We start from the raw sequence: 19167 nt of genomic DNA, 5'->3' as shown, positions 1-19167 counted from the left end.
TTTGCCCCTGACGCAGCCCTTGGTGGGCGAAACACGGCCTGTGTCGGGCAATTTGTTTACATGTGGTATCTTCAATAAAATCTTTCTGATGTTATATTGATCTGCTGGCTTCTTTTTCCATATTGGATTTTGCAGATCGCTTGCCTTGTTGTTTTTTGGGACCCTTAAAATACTGAACTGGAAAGTTACCTCAAGAAGTCGGACTCAGCATGCGGCAATACTAGAAAAATTGAAACTTACATGCAAAATATCACAGATGCACATTTCCAAAAGCTGACATATTCCAATTAATAAATTCTGAATACAAAATGTTTTCTACCTTTGCTGTCTGAGCATTTAGTTTTTCTATTAGTGTCTTCTGTTTTATGCAGTGTCTTCTTTCCATTTGATATTTTTTCTCTCACCATGTCCTTTTTCAAGATCTTATTTCCATTTTGTTTCTTCATGACGCCCAACTCCTTTCTTTTCCTTTCTCTCCTCTCCTATATCTGTCTCTGACACTGATCTTTGTTTCTCATCTATGTTTTTATCCCTCCTCCAGTCCTCAGTCTCCCTCCACTTACCTCTCTAGTCCTCCCATTTTCATGTCTCTCATTCTTTGTCAGCCTCCTATTCCCTTGTCTTTCAGCTACTTTTTAGTTCCCCATTTCCACTCTTTGTGCTCATCCCCTTCCTAGACTCATCTACATTCATCTGCCTCTCATCCCTTCACACCCCTTATCTACACTCCTACCCTACTTTTACTTCCCGATTTCTAACCTCTCACACCTCCATCAATGGCTTCTCACTTTTGTTTGTCTCTTACCCTCTTAATAGCCCTCTGCCTCCTTCTTTTCATCCCTGTGTAATCAGAGGTTTAAAAAAAAAAAGAAGGAAAAAAAGTTACTGTCCTTCTGATGGCTGCAATTTTTTTTGAAGGATGGCTAGCAAGAGAGAGAACCCTGGGAGCACAACTGGCTTTGGGGGTTGCTCTGTAGCTGTGTGGTTGAGGTGGAAGCCAGCAGAAGACTGTCAGCACGAAGAGAAGGTAGTGAAGGCAACAGCCACAAACCAAAAAGTGGCCACAAACCAAAAAGTGACCATGGCAGCGACGTCAATCATGAAAAAGGCATTACAGGCTCGCCTCCAGCTTCTCCCTTCACACAGTGTCCCGCCTTCGTGGAAACAGGAAATGCATCATCGCAGAAGGCGGGACACTGTGTGAAGGGAGAAGCTGGAGGCGGAGGCGAGCCTGTAGTGCCTTTATCTTGATTGACATCGCTGCCACGGAAAGTAAAAGGTACGCGCGCGCGGGGGGGAGGGAGGAGGAGGAGGAAGGCTGCCGATCGGGAAGCCAGCGAGGCGGCGAGAGTGGGAAGGAAGGAGACAGAGCTATCTGACAAAAGCGCTGCGTTTCTGAGGGCAGCAGCCAAAGGAAGTCCACGATTGGGCTGGGGAGGCTTAGCCTCCCCAAGCCTCTTATACGGGGCACCTATGTCCATATCATCCCCCCCCCCCCCCCCCCCCCCCCCCCCCCCCCCCCACAAAGTTCATTTGTCTTCCTCCTCAGGTGAAGGAGATTTCCTTTTCCAACTCCACAAGAGGTTATTGAGATAGGCAAGGTTGTTAATGTTAATCCTGAGCATTTTTTCTCTGGATCTTTACCAATTCCTAAACGTGTGACTTTGCCTGTGATTTATATATCTTGCCTGTTTTTGATGGGACTGAAGACATTTTGCTATGAGATATTTGGGAAGTGGTGACTAGAAAATTTGGAGAAAGTCCTCATTAACTCAAATATGTCAATTCTCTAAAGAAATTTTGATAAGCTGGGTGAGATAGACAGTAAATTTGAAGCCGTGGTATGCAATAAAAGAATTTGGAGGTTCAAGTGTCTTCATTACAAGCCTCCATACCAGTAAATATCAGAAATTGTAAATAGGTGTAACTACAGGTAAACATTTATGGGGTACGTTTTTAAAGGCTTTGGTGTCTTTTACAGAAGTAGAAAAAGTAAGTTTCCAAAGTTAGCAATACCTGGCTAAATGGATATTTGTGACTGTCTCTGAGAAAAGGGGACTAAAGTAGCAGATCCAAAATGTTGAGAATGGTCGATTTTGTTTTTCAAATTACGGATCCATAAGCAGTCTGCAAAAGTTACATGTTTGAACTTTTGTAACTTTTTTTAAAATCTTATCACTTAATAGGATGAGGTTTGGACTGTTGTATTACAAATTGTTTGCTCTAACAGAATTAATTAAAAACTCATTTTTTGTTGCTGTAGACTTTAGTCACCTTTTCTCAGAGATAGCAAACGTATGCATGTTCTTTCACAATGTGCATATTTCTGGCCTTGTAGGCAAGAGACACTGCAGAGAATGTGCCATTAAGTATGGTTGGAAATTATGTGCATACGCTTCTAATTTAAAAAATGTACATGTGTAGTAAACATACCTCTAAAGAAGGGGTTCTTAACTCAGTCCTCAGGACACACTATGCCAGTCAAGTTTTGAATATACATGAGAAAGATTTGCATACAATGGAGATAGCACATGCAAATCTCTCATGCATATTCATTGTGGGTATCCTGAAAACCTGACTGGCTAGGTGTGTCCTGAGGACTAGGTTGAGAACCCCTGCTCTAAAGCATGCACTTTACACCATGATTTAACACAATATTCTCAGAGGACAAGCAGGCTGCTTGTTCTCACTGATGGGTGACGTCCACGGCAGCCCCTCCAATCGAAAACTTCACTAGCAAAGGCCTTTGCTAGTCCTCGCGCGCCCATGCGCACAGCGCATGCGCGGCCGTCTTCCCGCCCGAACCTGCTCGTGTTCGTCAGTCTTCTTTTGTCCGCGCTCGGGATGGTCGTGTTTTGCGCCGTTTCGCGCCCCTCAAAGTTGACCCTCGTGCGTCTTTGCGATTTTGTTAAAAAAAAAAAAAAAGAGAGACCTTTCGGTCTTGTCCCTTCCCGTGTGTCCAGTTTGTTTTCCCCGATGTAAGTTTCCTTTCGCTTTCGGGGTAGGCCTTTTTTGAGGCCTCGGTACGGGTTTTTTCTCTGCCTATTTTTGGTGCCCTTAGTCGCCATTACGAATTTTGATTTCGCCGGCGTGATTTTTCCGCTCATGTCATCGAAGTCTCCCAGCGGCTTCAAGAAGTGCACCCAGTGCGCCCGGGTAATCTCGCTCACTGATAGGCACGTGTCGTGTCTTCAGTGTCTGGGGGCTGGGCACCGCCCGCAGGCCTGTAGTCTTTGCGCCCTTTTACAGAAGAGGACTCAGGTAGCGAGATTGGCCCAGTGGAACGTCCTGTTCTCGGGCTCTTCGTCGACAACAGCACCGGAGTCATCGAGTGCATCGACGTCGGCAGCTTCAAGACCTTCGACCTCGGCATCGACTGCATCGAGGTATCGACCCTCTGCATCGTCGGTACTGAGACATCAAAAGGCTGCGTTGGCGTCGGTGGTACCGGGACCTCCACTATTGCTGATGTCGTCGGACGGTGGTGCTTCGACTGGAGTGCAGGTGAGGGCTGTCCATTCCCCTGCTGGTGGCGGTGAGCCTTCAGGTGGGTCTCCCCCTACCCTGAGGGCTCCTGCGGTACAGCCCCCCCCGAGACCGACCTTCTTCGGCCTCGGCCCCGAGGAAGAGACGGCTGGATTCTACGTCCTCCTCGTCGGTACCGGGAAGCTCCGGTGACATGCTTCGTTTGAAAAAATCAAAGAAGCATCGACACCGGTCTCCTTCCCGCATCGGTACCGAGAGCTCTGGGTCGCCGAGGGAGTCGGCACCCAGTAGGCATCGACACCGGTAGGACCGCTCACCCTCTGTTCAGGAGGTGGCGATGCGCTCCACCTTGGACAGCCCAGAACAGCCTCCACGCCCGGAACAGACTCTGACCTCGACGCCTGCATCGGCTTCCATGTCTTTCTCCACAGCCGCTCTGTATGAGAGCCTCCGGGCCGTTCTCCCAGAGATCCTGGGAGAGCTGTTGCGCCCTTCCCTTCCGGTACCGGGGGTGCTTGCGCCACCGGTACCGTCGAGTGAGGCGCCGGCTGGCCCCTTGCCCGGGGTGAGGTCTCCGACGTTGGTGCCGCTTGCGGTACCGACTGCGACCGCCTCCCAGGAAGGCTCCCCGACGACGTCGGCGGAGGGAGCTTCACCGGTGCTGGCGAGGGAGTCTACCTCTCGACGCTCCCGCCGTGGCCGTTTCCACGGAGTCGAGCCGGGCACGGCTTCAGACACAGGTTCATGAACTTGTGTCTGATACCGATGGTGAGGCCTCATGGGAGGAGGAGGAGGACATCAGATATTTCTCTGACGAGGAGTCTGATGGCCTTCCTTCTGATCCCACTCCCTACCCTGAAAGGCAGCTTTCTCCTCCCGAGAGTCTGTCTTTTGCGGCCTTTGTCCGGGAGATGTCTACGGCCATCCCCTTCCCGGTGGTTGTGGAGGATGAGCCCAGGGCTGAAATGATTGAGCTCTTGGACTATCCTTCTCCACCTAAGAAAGCGTCCACAGTACCCATGCATCATGTCCTAAAAAAGACATTGCTGGCGAACTGGACCAAGCCTCTAAGTAATCCCCACATTCCCAAGAAGATCGAGTCCCAGTACCGGATCCATGGGACCCAGAGCTGATGCACACTTAGTTGCCTCACGACTCTGGTGTGGTGGATCTGGCCCTAAAGAAGGCTAAGAGTTCTAGGGAGCATGCTTCGGCGCCCCCGGACAAGGACTCTAGAACCTTAGACTCCTTTGGGAGGAAGGCCTACCATTCTTCTATGCTCGTGGCCAAAATCCAGTTTTACCAGCTCTACACGAGCATAAATATGTGGAACAATGTGCGGCAGTTGGCGGGCTTGGTGGACAAGCTCCCTCCTGAGCAAGCCAAGCCATTTCAGGAGGTGGTCAGGCAGCTGAAGGCGTGCAGAAAATTCCTGGCCAGAGGGGTATACGATACCTTTGATGTTGCGTCCAGGGCCGCTGCTCAAGGTGTGGTGATGTGCAGACTCTCATGGCTGCGTGCCTCCGACCTGGAAAATAGGATCCAGCAGCGGATTGCGGATTCCCCTTGCCGAGCGGACAATATTTTTGGACAGAAAGTCGAACAGGTGGTAGAACAGCTCCACCAGCGGGATAACGCTTTCGACAAGTTCTCCCGCCGGCAGCCTTCAGCATCTACCTCATCAGGTAGACGTTTTTATGGGGGAAGGAAGACTGTTCCCTACTCTTCTAAGGCCCCACGGCTCCCCAGCAAAAGCAGGGGGCGAGCTTTTGACTGGCTCCAGTAGAGCATAGCCGACATCAACGTGTCAGTGCCGGGCGATCTGCCGGTCGGGGGGAGGTTGAAAGCTTTTCACCAAAGGTGGCCTCTTATAACCTCCGACTGTTGGGTTCTTCAAATAGTCCGGCAAGGATACACCCTCAATTTGGCCTCCAAACCTCCAAATTGCCCACCGGGAGCTCAATCCTACAGCTTCCCGCACAAGCAGGTACTTGCAGAGGAACTCTCCGCCCTTCTCAGCGCCAATGCGGTCGAGCCCGTACCATCCGGGCAAGAAGGGCTGGGATTCTATTCCAGGTACTTCCTTGTGGAAAAGAAAACAGGGGGGATGCGTCCCATCCTAGACCTAAGGGCCCTGAACAAATATCTGGTCAAGGAAAAGTTCAGGATGCTTTCCCTGGGCACCCTTCTTCCCATGATTCAGGAAAAAGATTGGCTATGCTCTCTGGACTTAAAGGATGCTTACACGCATATTCCGATACTGCCAGCTCACAGGCAGTATCTGCGATTTCAGCTGGGCACACGTCACTTCCAGTACTGTGTGCTACCCTTTGGGCTCGCCTCTGCGCCCAGAGTATTCACCAAGTGCCTGGCTGTAGTAGCAGCGGCGCTTCGCAGGCTGGGAGTGCACGTGTTCCCCTATCTCGACGATTGGCTGGTGAAGAACACATCCGAGGCAGGAGCTCTACAGTCCATGCAGAGGACTATTCGCCTCCTGGAGCTACTGGGGTTTGTGATAAATTATCCAAAGTCCCATCTTCTCCCAGTACAGAGACTCAAATTCATAGGAGCTCTGCTGGATTCTCGGACGGCTCGTGGCTATCTCCCAGAGACGAGAACCAACAACTTGTTGTCCCTCGTCTCTCGGGTGCGAGCGTTCCAGCAGATCACAGCTCGGCAGATGTTGAGATTGTTGGGCCACATGGCCTCCACAGTTCATGTGACTCCCATGGCCCGCCTTCAAATGCGATCTGCTCAATGGACCCTAGCTTCCCAGTGGTTTCAGGCTGCTGGGGATCTAGAAGACGTGATCCACCTGTCCACGAGTTTTCTCAAATCCCTGTATTGGTGGACGATTTGGTCCAATTTGACTCTGGGACGCCCCTTCCAAATTCCTCAGTCGCAAAAAGTGCTGACTACGGATGCATCTCTCCTGGGGTGGGGAGCTCATGTCGATGGGCTTCACACCCAGGGAAGCTGGTCCCTCCAGGAACGCGATCTGCAGATCAATCTCCTAGATTTACGAGTGGTCTGGAACGCTCTGAAGGCTTCCAGGAACGCGATCTGCAGATCAATCTCCTAGATTTACGAGTGGTCTGGAACGCTCTGAAGGCTTTCAGAGGTCGGCTGTCCCACCAAATTATCCAAATTCAGACAGACAACCAGGTTGCCATGTATTACATCAACAAGCGGGGGGCACCGGATCTCGCCCCCTGTGTCAGGAAGCCGTCAGCATGTGGCTGTGGGCTCGCCGTCACGGCATGTTGCTACAAGCCACATATCTGGCAGGCGTAAACAACAGTCTGGCCGACAGGTTGAGCAGGATTATGCAACCTCATGAGTGGTTGCTCAACTCCAGAGTGGTGCGCCAGATCTTCCAAGTGTGGGGCACCCCCTTGGTAGATCTCTTCGCATCTCGAGCCAACCACAAGGTCCCTCAGTTCTGTTCCAGACTTCAGGCCCCCGGCAGACTGGCATCGGATGCCTTCCTCCTGGACAGGGGGGGAGGTCTGCTGTATGCTTATCCTCCCATACCTCTGGTGGGGAAGACTTTGTTGAAACTCAAGCAAGACCGAGGCACCATGATTCTGATTGTTCCGTTTTGGCCGCGTCAGATCTGGTTCCCTCTTCTTCTGGAATTGTCCTCCGAAGAACCGTGGAGGTTGGAGTGTTTTCCGACCCTCCTCACCCAGAACGAAGGGGCGCTTCTGCATCCCAACCTCCAGTCTCTGGCTCTCACGGCCTGGATGTTGAGAGCGTAGACTTTGCCTCTTTGGGTCTGTCGGAGGGTGTCTCCCATGTCTTGCTTGCTTCCAGGAAAGATTCCACTAAGAGAAGTTACTTCTTCCATTGGAGGAGGTTTGCCGTCTGGTGTGACAGCAAGGCCCTAGATCCTCGCTCTTGTCCTACACAGACCCTGCTTGAATACCTTCTGCACTTGTTGAGTCTGGTCTCAAGACCAACTCTGTAAGGGTTCACCTTAGCGCAATCAGTGCATACCATTACCGTGTGGAAGGTAAGCCGATCTCGGGACAGCCTTTAGTTGTTCGCTTTATGAGAGGTTTGCTTTTGTCAAAGCCCCCCATCAAACCTCCTACAGTGTCATGGGATCTCAATGTCATTCTCACCCAGCTGATAAAACCTCCTTTTGAGCCACTGAATTCATGCCATCTGAAGTACTTGACCTGGAAGGTCATTTTCTTGGTGGCAGTAACTTCAGCTCGTAGAGTCAGTGAGCTTCAGGCCCTGGTAGCCCATGCTCCTTACACCAAATTTCATAATAATAGAGTAGTCCTCCGCACTCACCCTAAGTTCTTGCCGAAGGTGGTGTCGGAGTTCCATCTGAACCAGTCAATTGTCTTGCCAACATTCTTTCCCCGTCCGCATTCCTGCCCTGCTGAACGTCAGCTGCACACATTGGACTGCAAAAGAGCATTGGCCTTCTATCTGGAGCGGACACAGCCTAACAGACAGTCCGCCCAAATGTTTGTTTCTTTTGATCAGAACAGGAGGGGAGTGGCTGTGGGGAAACGCACCTTATCAAATTGGCTAGCAGACTGCATTTCCTTCACTTACGCCCAGGCTGGGCTGGCTCTTGAGGGTCATGTCACGGCTCATAATGTTAGAGCCATGGCCCATTTTTTATTCTGTTCCAGGCTACACTCTCAGTTAGTTGGATAAGTTGTTAGGTCAATCTCAGTTATGTCCTCGCCGTTGCGAGGCCCAATTGACCATGTTTGTTGTTTTGAGTGAGCCTGGGGGCTAGGGATACCCCATCAGTGAGAACAAGCAGCCTGCTTGTCCTCGGAGAAAGCGAATGCTAAATACCTGTAGAAGGTATTCTCCGAGGACAGCAGGCTGATTGTTCTCACAAACCCGCCCGCCTCCCCTTTGGAGTTGTGTCTTCCCTTGTCTTTGTCTTGCTACATACGGGACTGACGAACACGAGCCGGTTCGGGCGGGAAGACGGTCGCGCATGGGCTAGCAAACGTCTTTACTAGTGAAGATTCCGATTGGAGGGGGTGCCGTGGACGTCACCCATCAGTGAGAACAATCAGCCTGCTGTCCTCGGAGAATACCTTCTACAGGTATGTAGCATTCGCTTTAACAAACAAGTTTAAACACTTGTGTAAGAAAAAAGGAAGGTAACAAGAGGAGAAAAAAATATTACAAGGTAACAGAACATTCCTTTTCAGTCCACATGTACCTTTTAAGTGTTATCTTGTCAACAAGCAATATATGATAGAGACATACACCAACACCTGTAATTATATAAATCTAATAACATACAAACAGATATTGTGTGAGTCCATTTGTTTAAATGGGCACCTAACTAGTTATGTACACATGTGCTTCTCAGCCTGCAACCACCCAGCTGATTTTCAAACATAGGTATCTGCATACATCAGCCCTTCAGCTCTTATTTTAGAAGGATCCCCATAAGTAAGGAGCACCTTTACATATGCAGATGGTCAGGCACCTATAAGCTGCAATTTACATGTGGGGATCTGAATGGTAAGGGGGCATGGTGAGGGTGTGAAGAGGGTGAGATGAGAGCGAGCCAACATCACTGTATTTCACAAGGGGAATATACATCACTGTCATAAAATATAGACATTGGCATTTATACCTGCCCTGAGGCATGCGTAAGTACCTGCTGGAAGGGCAAGTGTAAAAGCCTAAGATAGCTCCGCCACCCAATTCCACCCCTCCCCCCCAGCCACAACAAGCCTACTTGTCATCCAGTTCCCCACCCCTGGGCATAAGATGGCCACCTTGGAAGACACCTCCCTCCAGTTCCTGATTCACCCTACCCTGGCTCTTACCAGGATCTTGATGGTCTCTTGTGTATAATGGAACAGAGCAATGCCCAATCACTCCTGCTCCTACATATCTCAGGCTCAAAATAGCATCCGTGCCTTCCAGCAGTAATTCTGCAGTACTACTGCTAGGGGTTCAGCCACCAAATAAAGGCCTGACCCCTAGTGGTAGTACTGTGAGATTACCGCTAGAGGTCATAGGTACCACTTTGAACCCAGGACACGGAGAAGAAGGCATGATTAGACATTGCTTCTGCTCCTACTAGACACCAGGGACTATTAGGACCCTGGTAATAGCTGGGGTAGAGAAGTCAGGGTGGGGTCTGCCTGGGAGCCATCAGGGAGATGCTTTTTGCAGCGGTGTGGGTCTTTATGCAGGGATAAAGGATTAGTTGGGATCAGATGGGATCAGATACTAGAAGACTGATTGTGGCCAGAGAGGGGGGTGTCAATGCCGGGGGAGTGATTTGGGAATCTATGGTGATCAGGGATTTTAGACAGCTGCTCTGATGCACATGTAGTGTACTGAAGTATTTTCTACAATATGCAGCTTTCTAAAATAACTGCTCCCTTCTTGTATGGGGCTACACAGACATGGAGGCCTGCACGTCCTTACTTGTATTTTACAAGAGGCACTGCATTTGGCAGAACCTTTATAAAATACAGGAGGAATTGTGCACATTCTGACCTTGATGTCTCAATTTCCTTCATGTCTTTTCTAAAACAGGGTTCTTTGTGTTGGAAGACTGGCTTGTGTGTAGCTAAAAAAGCCCTTATTCACTTAAAGCGAATGCTACATACCTGTAGAAGGTATTCTCCGAGGACAGCAGGCTGATTGTTCTCACTGATGGGTGACGTCCACGGCAGCCCCTCCAATCGGAAACTTCACTAGCAAAGGCCTTGAATTCAGTGGCTCAAAAGGAGGTTTCATCAGCTGGGTGAGAACGACATTGAGATCCCATGACACTGTAGGAGGTTTGATGGGGGGCTTTGACAAAAGCAAACCTCTCATAAAGCGAACAACTAAAGGCTGTCCCGAGATCGGCTTACCTTCCACACGGTAATGGTATGCACTGATTGCGCTAAGGTGAACCCTTACAGAGTTGGTCTTGAGACCAGACTCAGACAAGTGTAGAAGATAGTCAAGCAGGGTCTGTGTAGGACAGGAGCGAGGATCTGAGGCCTTGCTGTCACACCAGACGGCAAACCTCCTCCATAAAAAGAGTAACTCCTCTTAGTGGAATCTTTCCTGGAAGCAAGCAAGACATGGGAGACACCCTCCGACAGACCCAAAGAGGCAAAGTCTACGCTCTCAACATCCAGGCCGTGAGAGCCAGAGACTGGAGGTTGGGATGCAGAAGCGCCCCTTCGTTCTGGGTGATGAGGGTCGGAAAACACTCCAATCTCCACGGTTCTTCAGAGGACAACTCCAGAAGAAGAGGGAACCAGATCTGATGTGGCCAAAAAGGAGCAATCAGAATCATGGTGCCTCGGTCTTGCTTGAGTTTCAACAAAGTCTTCCCCACCAGAGGTATGGGAGGATAAGCATACAGCAGGCCTTCCCCCCAATCCAGGAGGAAGGCATCCGATGCCAGTCGGCCGTGGGCCTGAAGTCTGGAACAGAACTGAGGGACCTTGTGGTTGGCTCGAGATGCGAAGAGATCTACCAAGGGGGTGCCCCACTCTTGGAAGATCCGGCGCACTACTCTGGAGTTGAGCGACCACTCGTGAGGTTGCATAATCCTGCTCAACCTGTCGGCCAGACTGTTGTTTACGCCTGCCAGATATGTGGCTTGGAGAAACATGCCGTAATGGCGAGCCCACAGCCACATGCTGACGGCTTCCTGACACAGGGGGCGAGATCTGGTGCCCCCCTGCTTGTTGATGTAATACATGGCAACCTGGTTGTCTGTCTGAATTTGGATAATTTGGTGGGACAGCCGATCTCTGAAAGCCTTCAGAGCGTTCCAGACTGCTCGTAACTCCAGGAGATTGATCTGTAGTCCTTGTTCCTGGAGGGACCAGCTTCCCTGGGTGTGAAGCCCATCGATATGAGCTCCCCACCCCAGGAGACACGCATCCGTAGTCAGCACTTTTTGCGGCTGAGGAATTTGGAAAGGGCGTCCCAGAGTCAAATTGGCCCAAATCGTCCACCAGTGCAGGGATTCGAGAAAACTCGTGGACAGGTGGATTACGTCCTCTAGATCCCCAGCAGCCTGAAACCACTGGGAAGCTAGGGTCCATTGAGCAGATCGCATGCGAAGATGAGCCATGGGAGTCACATGAACTGTGGAGGCCATGTGGCCGAGCAATCTCAACATCTGCCGAGCTGTGATCTGCTGGGACGCTCGCACCCAGGAGACGAGGGACAACAGATTATTGGCTGTTGTTTCCGGAAGATAGGCACGAGCCGTCCGAGAATCCAGCAGAGCTCCTATGAATTCGAGTCTCTGTACTGGGAGAAGGTGGGACTTTGGATAATTTATCACAAACCCCAGTAGCTCCAGGAGTCGAATAGTCATCTGCATGGACTGTAGAGCTCCTGCCTCGGATGTGTTCTTCACCAGCCAATCATCGAGATAAGGGAACACGTGCACTCCAAGTCTGCGGAGCGCTGCTGCTACCACAGCCAGGCACTTCGTGAACACCCTGGGCGCAGAGGCGATCCTAAGGGTAGCACACAGTACTGGAAGTGACGTGTTCCCAGACGGAATCGGAGATACTGTCTGTGAGCTGGCAGTATCGGAATATGCATGTAAGCATCCTTTAAGTCCAGAGAGCATAGCCAATCTTTTTCCTGAATCATGGGAAGAAGGGTGCCCAGGGAAAGCATCCTGAACTTTTCCTTGACCAGATATTTGTTCAGAGCCCTTAGGTCTAGGATGGGACGCAATCCCCCTGTTTTCTTTTCCACAAGGAAGTACCTGGAATAGAATCCCAACCCTTCTTGCCCAGGTGGCACGGGCTCGACCGCATTGGCGCTGAGAAGGGCGGAGAGTTCCTCTGCAAGTACCTGCTTGTGCGGGAAGCTGAAAGACTGAGCTCCCGGTGGGCAATTTGGAGGCATGGAGGCCAAATTGAGGGTGTATCCTTGCCGGACTATTTGAAGAACCCAACTGTCGGAGGTTATAAGAGGCCACCTTTGGTGAAAAACTTTCAACCTCCCCCCTGACCTGGCAGATCGTCCGGCATGGACACTTTGATATCGGCTATGCTCTGCTGGAGCCAGTCAAAAGCTCGCCCCCTGCTTTTGCTGGGGAGCTGTGGGGCCTTGCTGAAGCGCACGCTGCTGACGAGAGCGAGCTCACTGGGGCTTAGCCTGGGCCGCAGGCTGTCGAGAGGGAGGATTGTATCTACGCTTACCAGAGTAGGGAACAGCCCTCCTTCCCCCATAAAAACGTCTACCTGATGAGGTAGATGCTGAAGGTGCCGGCGGGAGAATTTGTCGAAAGCGTTATCCCGCTGGTGGAGCTGTTCTACCACCTGTTCGACTTTTTCCCCAAAAATGTTATCCGCTCGGCAAGGGGAGTCCACAATCCGCTGCTGGATCCTATTCTCCAGGTCGGAGGCACGCAGCCATGAGAGTCTGTGCATCACCACACCTTGAGCAGCGGCCCTGGATGCAACATCAAAGGTATCAAATACCCCTCTGGCCAGGAATTTCCTACATGCCTTCAGCTGCCTGACCACCTCCTGAAACGGCTTGGCTTGTTCAGAAGGGAGCTGGTCCACCAAGTCCGCCAGCTTCCGCACATTGTTCCGCATATGGATGCTCGTGTAGAGCTGGTAAGATTGAATCTTGGCCACGAGCATGGAAGAATGATAGGCCTTCCTCCCAAAGGAGTCTAAAGTTCTGGGGTCTTTGCCCGGGGGCACCGAAGCATGCTCCCTAGAACTCTTAGCCTTCTTCAGGGCCAGATCCACCACACCAGAGTCGTGAGGCAACTGAGTGCGCATCAGCTCTGGGTCCCCATGGATCCGATACTGGGATTCTATCTTTTTGGGAATGTGGGGATTAGTTAGAGGCTTGGTCCAGTTCGCCAGCAATGTCTTTTTCAGGACATGATGCATGGGTACTGTTGACGCATCCTTAGGTGGAGAAGGATAGTCCAAGAGCTCAAACATCTCAGCCCTTGGCTCATCCTCCACAACCACCGGGAAGGGGATGGCTGTAGACATCTCCCGGACAAAGGTCGAGAAAGACAGACTCTCGGAAGGAGAAAGCTGCCTTTCAGGGGAGGGAGTGGGGTCAGAAGGAAGGCTATCAGACTCCTTGTCAGAGAAATATCTGATGTCCTCCTCTACCTCCCACGAGGCCTCATCATCAGTATCAGACACAAGTTCACAGACCTGTGTCTGAAGTCGTCCCGACTCCGTGGAAACACGGCCACGGTGGGAGCGTCGAGAGGTGGACTCCCTGGCCGGCAGCGGCGAAGCTCCCTCCCCCGACGTCTTCGGGGAGTCCACCTGGGAGGCAGCCGAAGCCGACGTCACCCCGGGCAAAGAGCCAGCTGTCGCCTCACTCAAAGGCACCGGTGGCGCAAGCACCCCCGGTACCGGAGAAGAAGGGCGTAACAGCTCTTCCAGGATGCCTGGAAGAACGGCCCGGAGACTCTCGTGCAGAGCGGCTGTGGAGAAAGACTGAGAAGCCGGTGCAGGCGTCGAGGTCAGAATCTGTTCCAGGCGCGGAGGCGGTACCGGGCTGTCCGGGGTAGAGCGCACTGACACCTCCTGGATGGAGGGTGAGCGGTCCTCCCGGTGCTGATGCCTGCTGGGTGCCGACTCCCTCGGCGACCCAGAGCTCCCGGTACCAAGTCGGGAAGGTGACCGGTGACGATGCTTCTTCGACTTCTTCGAGCGAAGCATGTCACCGGAGCTCCCCAGTACCGATGAGGAGGACGTTGAATCCAGACGTCATTTCCTCGGGGCTGGGGCCGAAGATGGTCGATCCCAGGGGGACTGTACCGCAGGAGCCCTCAGGGTAGGAGGAGACCTACCCGAAGGCTCACCGCCACCAGCAGGGGAATGGACAGCCCTCACCTGCATTCCAGACGAAGCACCACCGTCCGACGACATCAGCACCAGCGGGGGTCCTGGTACCACCGACGCCGACGCACTCTTTCGAAGTCTCGGTACCGACGACGCAGGAGGAAGACGCCTCGATGCCGTCGACGCCAATGCGATCTCCAAAGACTTCGGTGCTGCCGACGCACCCGACGAATCTCGAGATGCTGTTGCCGTCGAAGCGCCGGAGAACAGAACGTTCCACTGGGCTAATCTCGCTACCCGAGTCCTCTTTTTCAAAAGAGCACAAAGACTACAGGCCCAGCCCCTAGACACTGAAGACAAGAAGCATGCCTATCAGTGAGCGAGATTATCCGGGCGCACTGGGTGCACTTCTTGAAGCCGCTGGAAGGCTTTGATGACATGGGCGGAAAAATCACTCCGGCGAAATCAAAATTTGCGATGATGGCAATAGGCACCGAGAAAAAAAGGGAGAAAAACCCGTACGGGCGGCCAACAAGGTCGCTCCCGAAAGCGAAATGATACTTACGCTGGGAAAAGCTAGAAATACGGGAAAAAAGGGAACCTACTCTCCCTTTTTTTTTTTTTAAACAAACACAGAAAAGTAGAAACACGAAAGACGTGCGAGGTCTTCTGAGGGGCACAAAATGGCGGCAAAACACGACCGTGCCGAGCGCAGACAAAAGAAGACTGACGAACACGAGCCGGTTCGGGCGGGAAGACGGTCGCGCATGTCTTTGCTAGTGAAGATTCCGATTGGAGGGGGTGCCGTGGACGTCACCCATCAGTGAGAACAAGCAGCCTGCTTGTCCTCAGAGAATTTGAAATAATGAATAAATAATTAAAAAAAAAAAAAAGGTATACGTGATGGAAAAGAAACTGCAAGGCAATGAAGTGTAATTCTAGTATGTGTTGTGTTTTTGCTGAGTTACAGCTGTGTCTCTTCCCTACAGGTGGCTTGTGCTAATGGAAATTCATATGTTGGTTGCATTAATTCTTTATGAATTTGAACTTACCCCTTTGGATCCAGTACCAGATCAGGTAAAATAAATGAGTAGTTGTTATAAAATATTTGTTTAGGAGTCTGTGTTTGAAAGGTTAGCTTGCACACTGAAGCAGTTGAGTATGTAGAAAAACAAATCACATGCTGTAAGCGAAGGCCCTGACTTTTGTGTGCTAAACTGTCCAAAAATTGTTAGCAGGCATATAGTTTGAATTAGGGTGTATCTGTATCTAAATGAGGAAAGTAAGGGTATGTGTATTTTCTTCCGCACACTACTGTAGAGCTGCCAAGGGAGCCGACCTTCTGAGTAGGAGATTTAGGTGCTGCCCATAGCTCTGCCCTACTCTGCCCATAACCCCACCCAGTCCACCTATAGCTCTGCCGTTTGTGCAGGACCATTCGTGGCCAGGGGCACCAGAAGTAGCCTCCCCTTCCAGTGGCAGCAGGAAACACCTTTATAAAATGTCATCTCCTACTGCTGCAAGACCAGCAGTAGCAGGAGATGATGTTTTATGAAGATCTTTTGTGCTGTCTCTGGAAAGGGAGGCTGCTCAGCAGGAGATCCGGGTGGGACTGAGGGAGGTGACTTGCAAAAGCAATTCTGTAACAGGAGTCTATTCTATGAAAGAAATGTAGGAGTCTACTTTCCTCTGTAGCAGGGGTAGACAATTCTGGTCCTGAAAGCCCCGGGCAGATTAACCTTTCAGGGTATCCACAATGAATATGCAAGAGATAGATTTGCATACCAAGGAGGCAGTGCTTGCAAATCTATTTCCTGCATATTCATTGTGAATATCCTGAAAACCTGGCCTGGAATTGCCTACCCCTGCTTTACAGAATACTAGCGTAACCAGGTATTAACACGCCTAACATACAGATGTGGTGTAAGTGTTATTGTCTAAGTGCCTCAGGGATGCACATAACTTACAGTATTCTATGCCATGTGTGTAAACTGGGGTCTTGCCCATCCTCTGATCCTGTGTGTGCTCCCCTTACCAATACGTGCTATGTAAGTTAATGCATTTGCAGGGGTTCTGTTGGGTGGGGAATGCTAGTCTTGCTTAGAGGTAGTTTGGGGTTCTTATACCCAAGGCCCCTAATGACGGATCTGCTTTCTCAAGTGTATCTTCCAGAAATTTGGTATTGTTCAGATTTTGAGGGGGGGGGGGGGGGGGCTCTACTTCCAGGGGTTTTGGTTGTGTACTGTTTTTTCTCCGAGGACAAGCAGGCTACTTGTTCTCACATATGGGTGACGTCCGACGGCAGCCCCAGGAATAGAATCTTCCTAGCAACAAAGTTTGCAGAGCCCTCTCGTGCACCCCGCGCTTGCGCGACTGTCTTCCCGCCCGCAACGCAAACATGCCTCAGTCTCTTTTTTTCCCGCGGTCAGGGTTGCTGTTTTTTCACTTCTCTGCGCCCAAGAAAAAGCCCACACAGCTTTGTTTGCTCTTCGGGGTTTTCCCTCGTCAAGTTTCTCTCTCTCTTTCTTGTTTTCCAAAAAAAAAAAAAAAAAGACTTTTATAGTTTACCTTTATTTCTTAGTGTTCTGCCTCTTAAGTTTACTTTTGCTTTCGTGCGCGGCTTTTTTGGCCGCCCATACGGGTTTTTCCCTTGTTTTGGTGCCTTGTTTTTCGGCATCATTGCGAGTTTTGATTTCGCCGCAACGATTTTTCTGCTCACGTCATCGAAGCCTGCCAGCGGCTTCAAGAAGTGCACGCAGTGCAACCGGATGATCTCACTCACTGATCCGCACGTTTCATGTCTTCAGTGTCTTGGGGATGGTCATCGCCCCAACGCCTGTACTTTGTGTCTTCACCTCAAGAAGAGGACCCAGGCGTCGAAATTGGCTCAGTGGAACCTGCTGTTCGGAGCCCCGTCAGTTCTTCGAGGTCAACGTCAGCATCGGTACTGAGGTCATCGACAGCGGTGTCGATGTCGGCATCGGAGATTGCATCGACGTCGTGAGCGCAGGTGGTGGCTGTCCATAGGGCCCCCCATGCTGGTAGCAGTGAGCCATCGAGTGGGTCTCCACCCGCCTTGAGGGTTCCTGCAATTCAGAGCCATCGGGACCATTCTCTTTTGGACCCGACCCCGAGGAGCCGTATTGATTCTACGTCCTTCTCGTTGGTACCGGGGGCTTCCGGTGCCGTGCTTCGAGTGAAAGCAAAAAATCACCGCCATCGGTTGCCTTCCCGCCACGGTACCGAGAGCTCCGGGGCGCCGAAAGATTCGGCACCCGCTAAGCGTTGATGCTGGGAGGACCGCTCCCCCTCCATCCAGGAGGTGTCGAAGCGCTTCTCTTCGGACAGCCCGGTACCGCCTCCCCCCCCCCCCCCCCCCCAGGCAGATTCTGACATCGTCTCCTGCACCGGCCCCTTACCTTCTCTCGACAGATGCTCTTGACGAGCACCTCCGAGCCATCCTTCCTGGGATTATGGAAGGGCTGCTGCGATCGTCAGCTTCGATACTGGGGGTGCTTGCGCCGCTGGTACCGATGGTGGATGCGGCGGCTGGCTCTCCACCCGTGGTGAGGTCTCCGATGCCGGTGCCGCTTGCGGTATCAGGTTCGACTGTTTCGGTGGCGGTGCCGCGTCTGCTTCGGCGACCATCTGAGTTGACTCCCCGGCGTCATCGATGGAGGGAGCTTCATCACCGCCGGTGCGGGAGTCTTCTACTCGACCCCGCCATCGAGGACGTAGTGCCTCGGCGTCGAGACGGGCTCAGATTTGGACTGCAGTCAGGGAGCTGGTGTACGATACCAAGGGGGAGGACTCGTGGGAAGCAGAGGAGGACCCCAGATATTTCTCTGACGAGGAGTCTTGTGGTCTTCCCTCTGATCCCACTCCTTCACCAGAGAGGAAGCTTTCTCCTCCTGAGAGCTTGACCTTCTGAACTTTTGTCTGGGAAATGTCTATGGCCATTCCCTTCCCGGTGGTTACTGAGGATGAGCCCAGGGCTGAGATGTTCGAGGTTCTGGACTATCCTTCACCACCTAAGGAATCGTCCACTGTTCCTCTGCATAATGTCCTGAAACAGACATTGCTGACGAACTGGGTGAAACCATTATCTAATCCCTCCATTCCCAAAAAGATTGAGTCCCAGTATAGGATTCACGGGGACCCGGAGTTGATGAAGACCCAGTTGCCTCATGACTCTGGCGTTGTGGATTCTCCTCTCAAGAGAGCCAGGAGTTCTCGGGATTACGCCTCGGCGCCCCAAGGGCGGGAGTCGAGAACTCTGGATTCTTTTGGGAGGAAGGCCTATGATTCTGCTATGCTCGTGTCCAAGATTCAGTCGTACCAGCTCTACACGAGCATCTACTTGCGGAAAAATGTGCGGCAGCTGGCGGACTTGGTTGATAAGCTCCCGTCGGAGCAGGCCAAGGCTTTTCAAGAGGTGGTCAGGTAGCTGAAGGCGTGTAGGAAATTCCTGTCCAGGGGTGCCTACGACACTTTTGATGTTCCATCCAGGCCCGCTGCTCAAGGGATAGTGATGCGCAGACTCTCATGGCTGCGTGCCTCTGACCTAGAGAATCGAGTCCAGCAGCGAATTGCGGATGCTCCTTGCCGGGGGGCATAACATTTTCGGTGAGAAGGTCGAAGTGGTCGAACAGCTCCACCAGCGGGACACCGCCTTCAACAAACTCTCCCACCAGACGCCTTCAGCATCTACCTCATCAGGTAGACGTTTTTATTGGGGAAAAAGGAATGCTCCCTATGCTTCTAATAGGCGTAGGTACAATCCACCTTCTCGCCATCCTGCTCAGGCTAAGCCCCAGCGCGCTCATTCATGTCAACAGTGTGCGCCTCAACAGGCCCCTGCAGCTCCCCAGCA

General features: G+C 51.7%; 1 protein-coding gene across 2 annotated transcripts in view; it reads left to right on the top strand.

Moving 5' to 3' along the window:
• LOC115467087 (24-hydroxycholesterol 7-alpha-hydroxylase) overlaps positions 1 to 19167 on the top strand; it is a 306871-nt gene that overhangs the window by 273127 nt on the left and 14577 nt on the right. For both annotated transcript variants that reach the window (XM_030198776.1, XM_030198775.1), the window contains exon 11: positions 15284 to 15371. In XM_030198776.1, coding sequence (XP_030054636.1) covers positions 15284 to 15371 — 88 coding nt within the window. The remainder of the gene's footprint in view (positions 1 to 15283; positions 15372 to 19167) is intronic.

This window comes from Microcaecilia unicolor, chromosome 3 (assembly GCF_901765095.1).
Source record: "Microcaecilia unicolor chromosome 3, aMicUni1.1, whole genome shotgun sequence".
NCBI classification, from domain to species: Eukaryota; Metazoa; Chordata; class Amphibia; order Gymnophiona; family Siphonopidae; genus Microcaecilia; species Microcaecilia unicolor.
The sequence above is the reverse complement of the archived record's forward strand: the minus strand, read 5'-3'. Positions and strand labels throughout refer to the sequence as shown.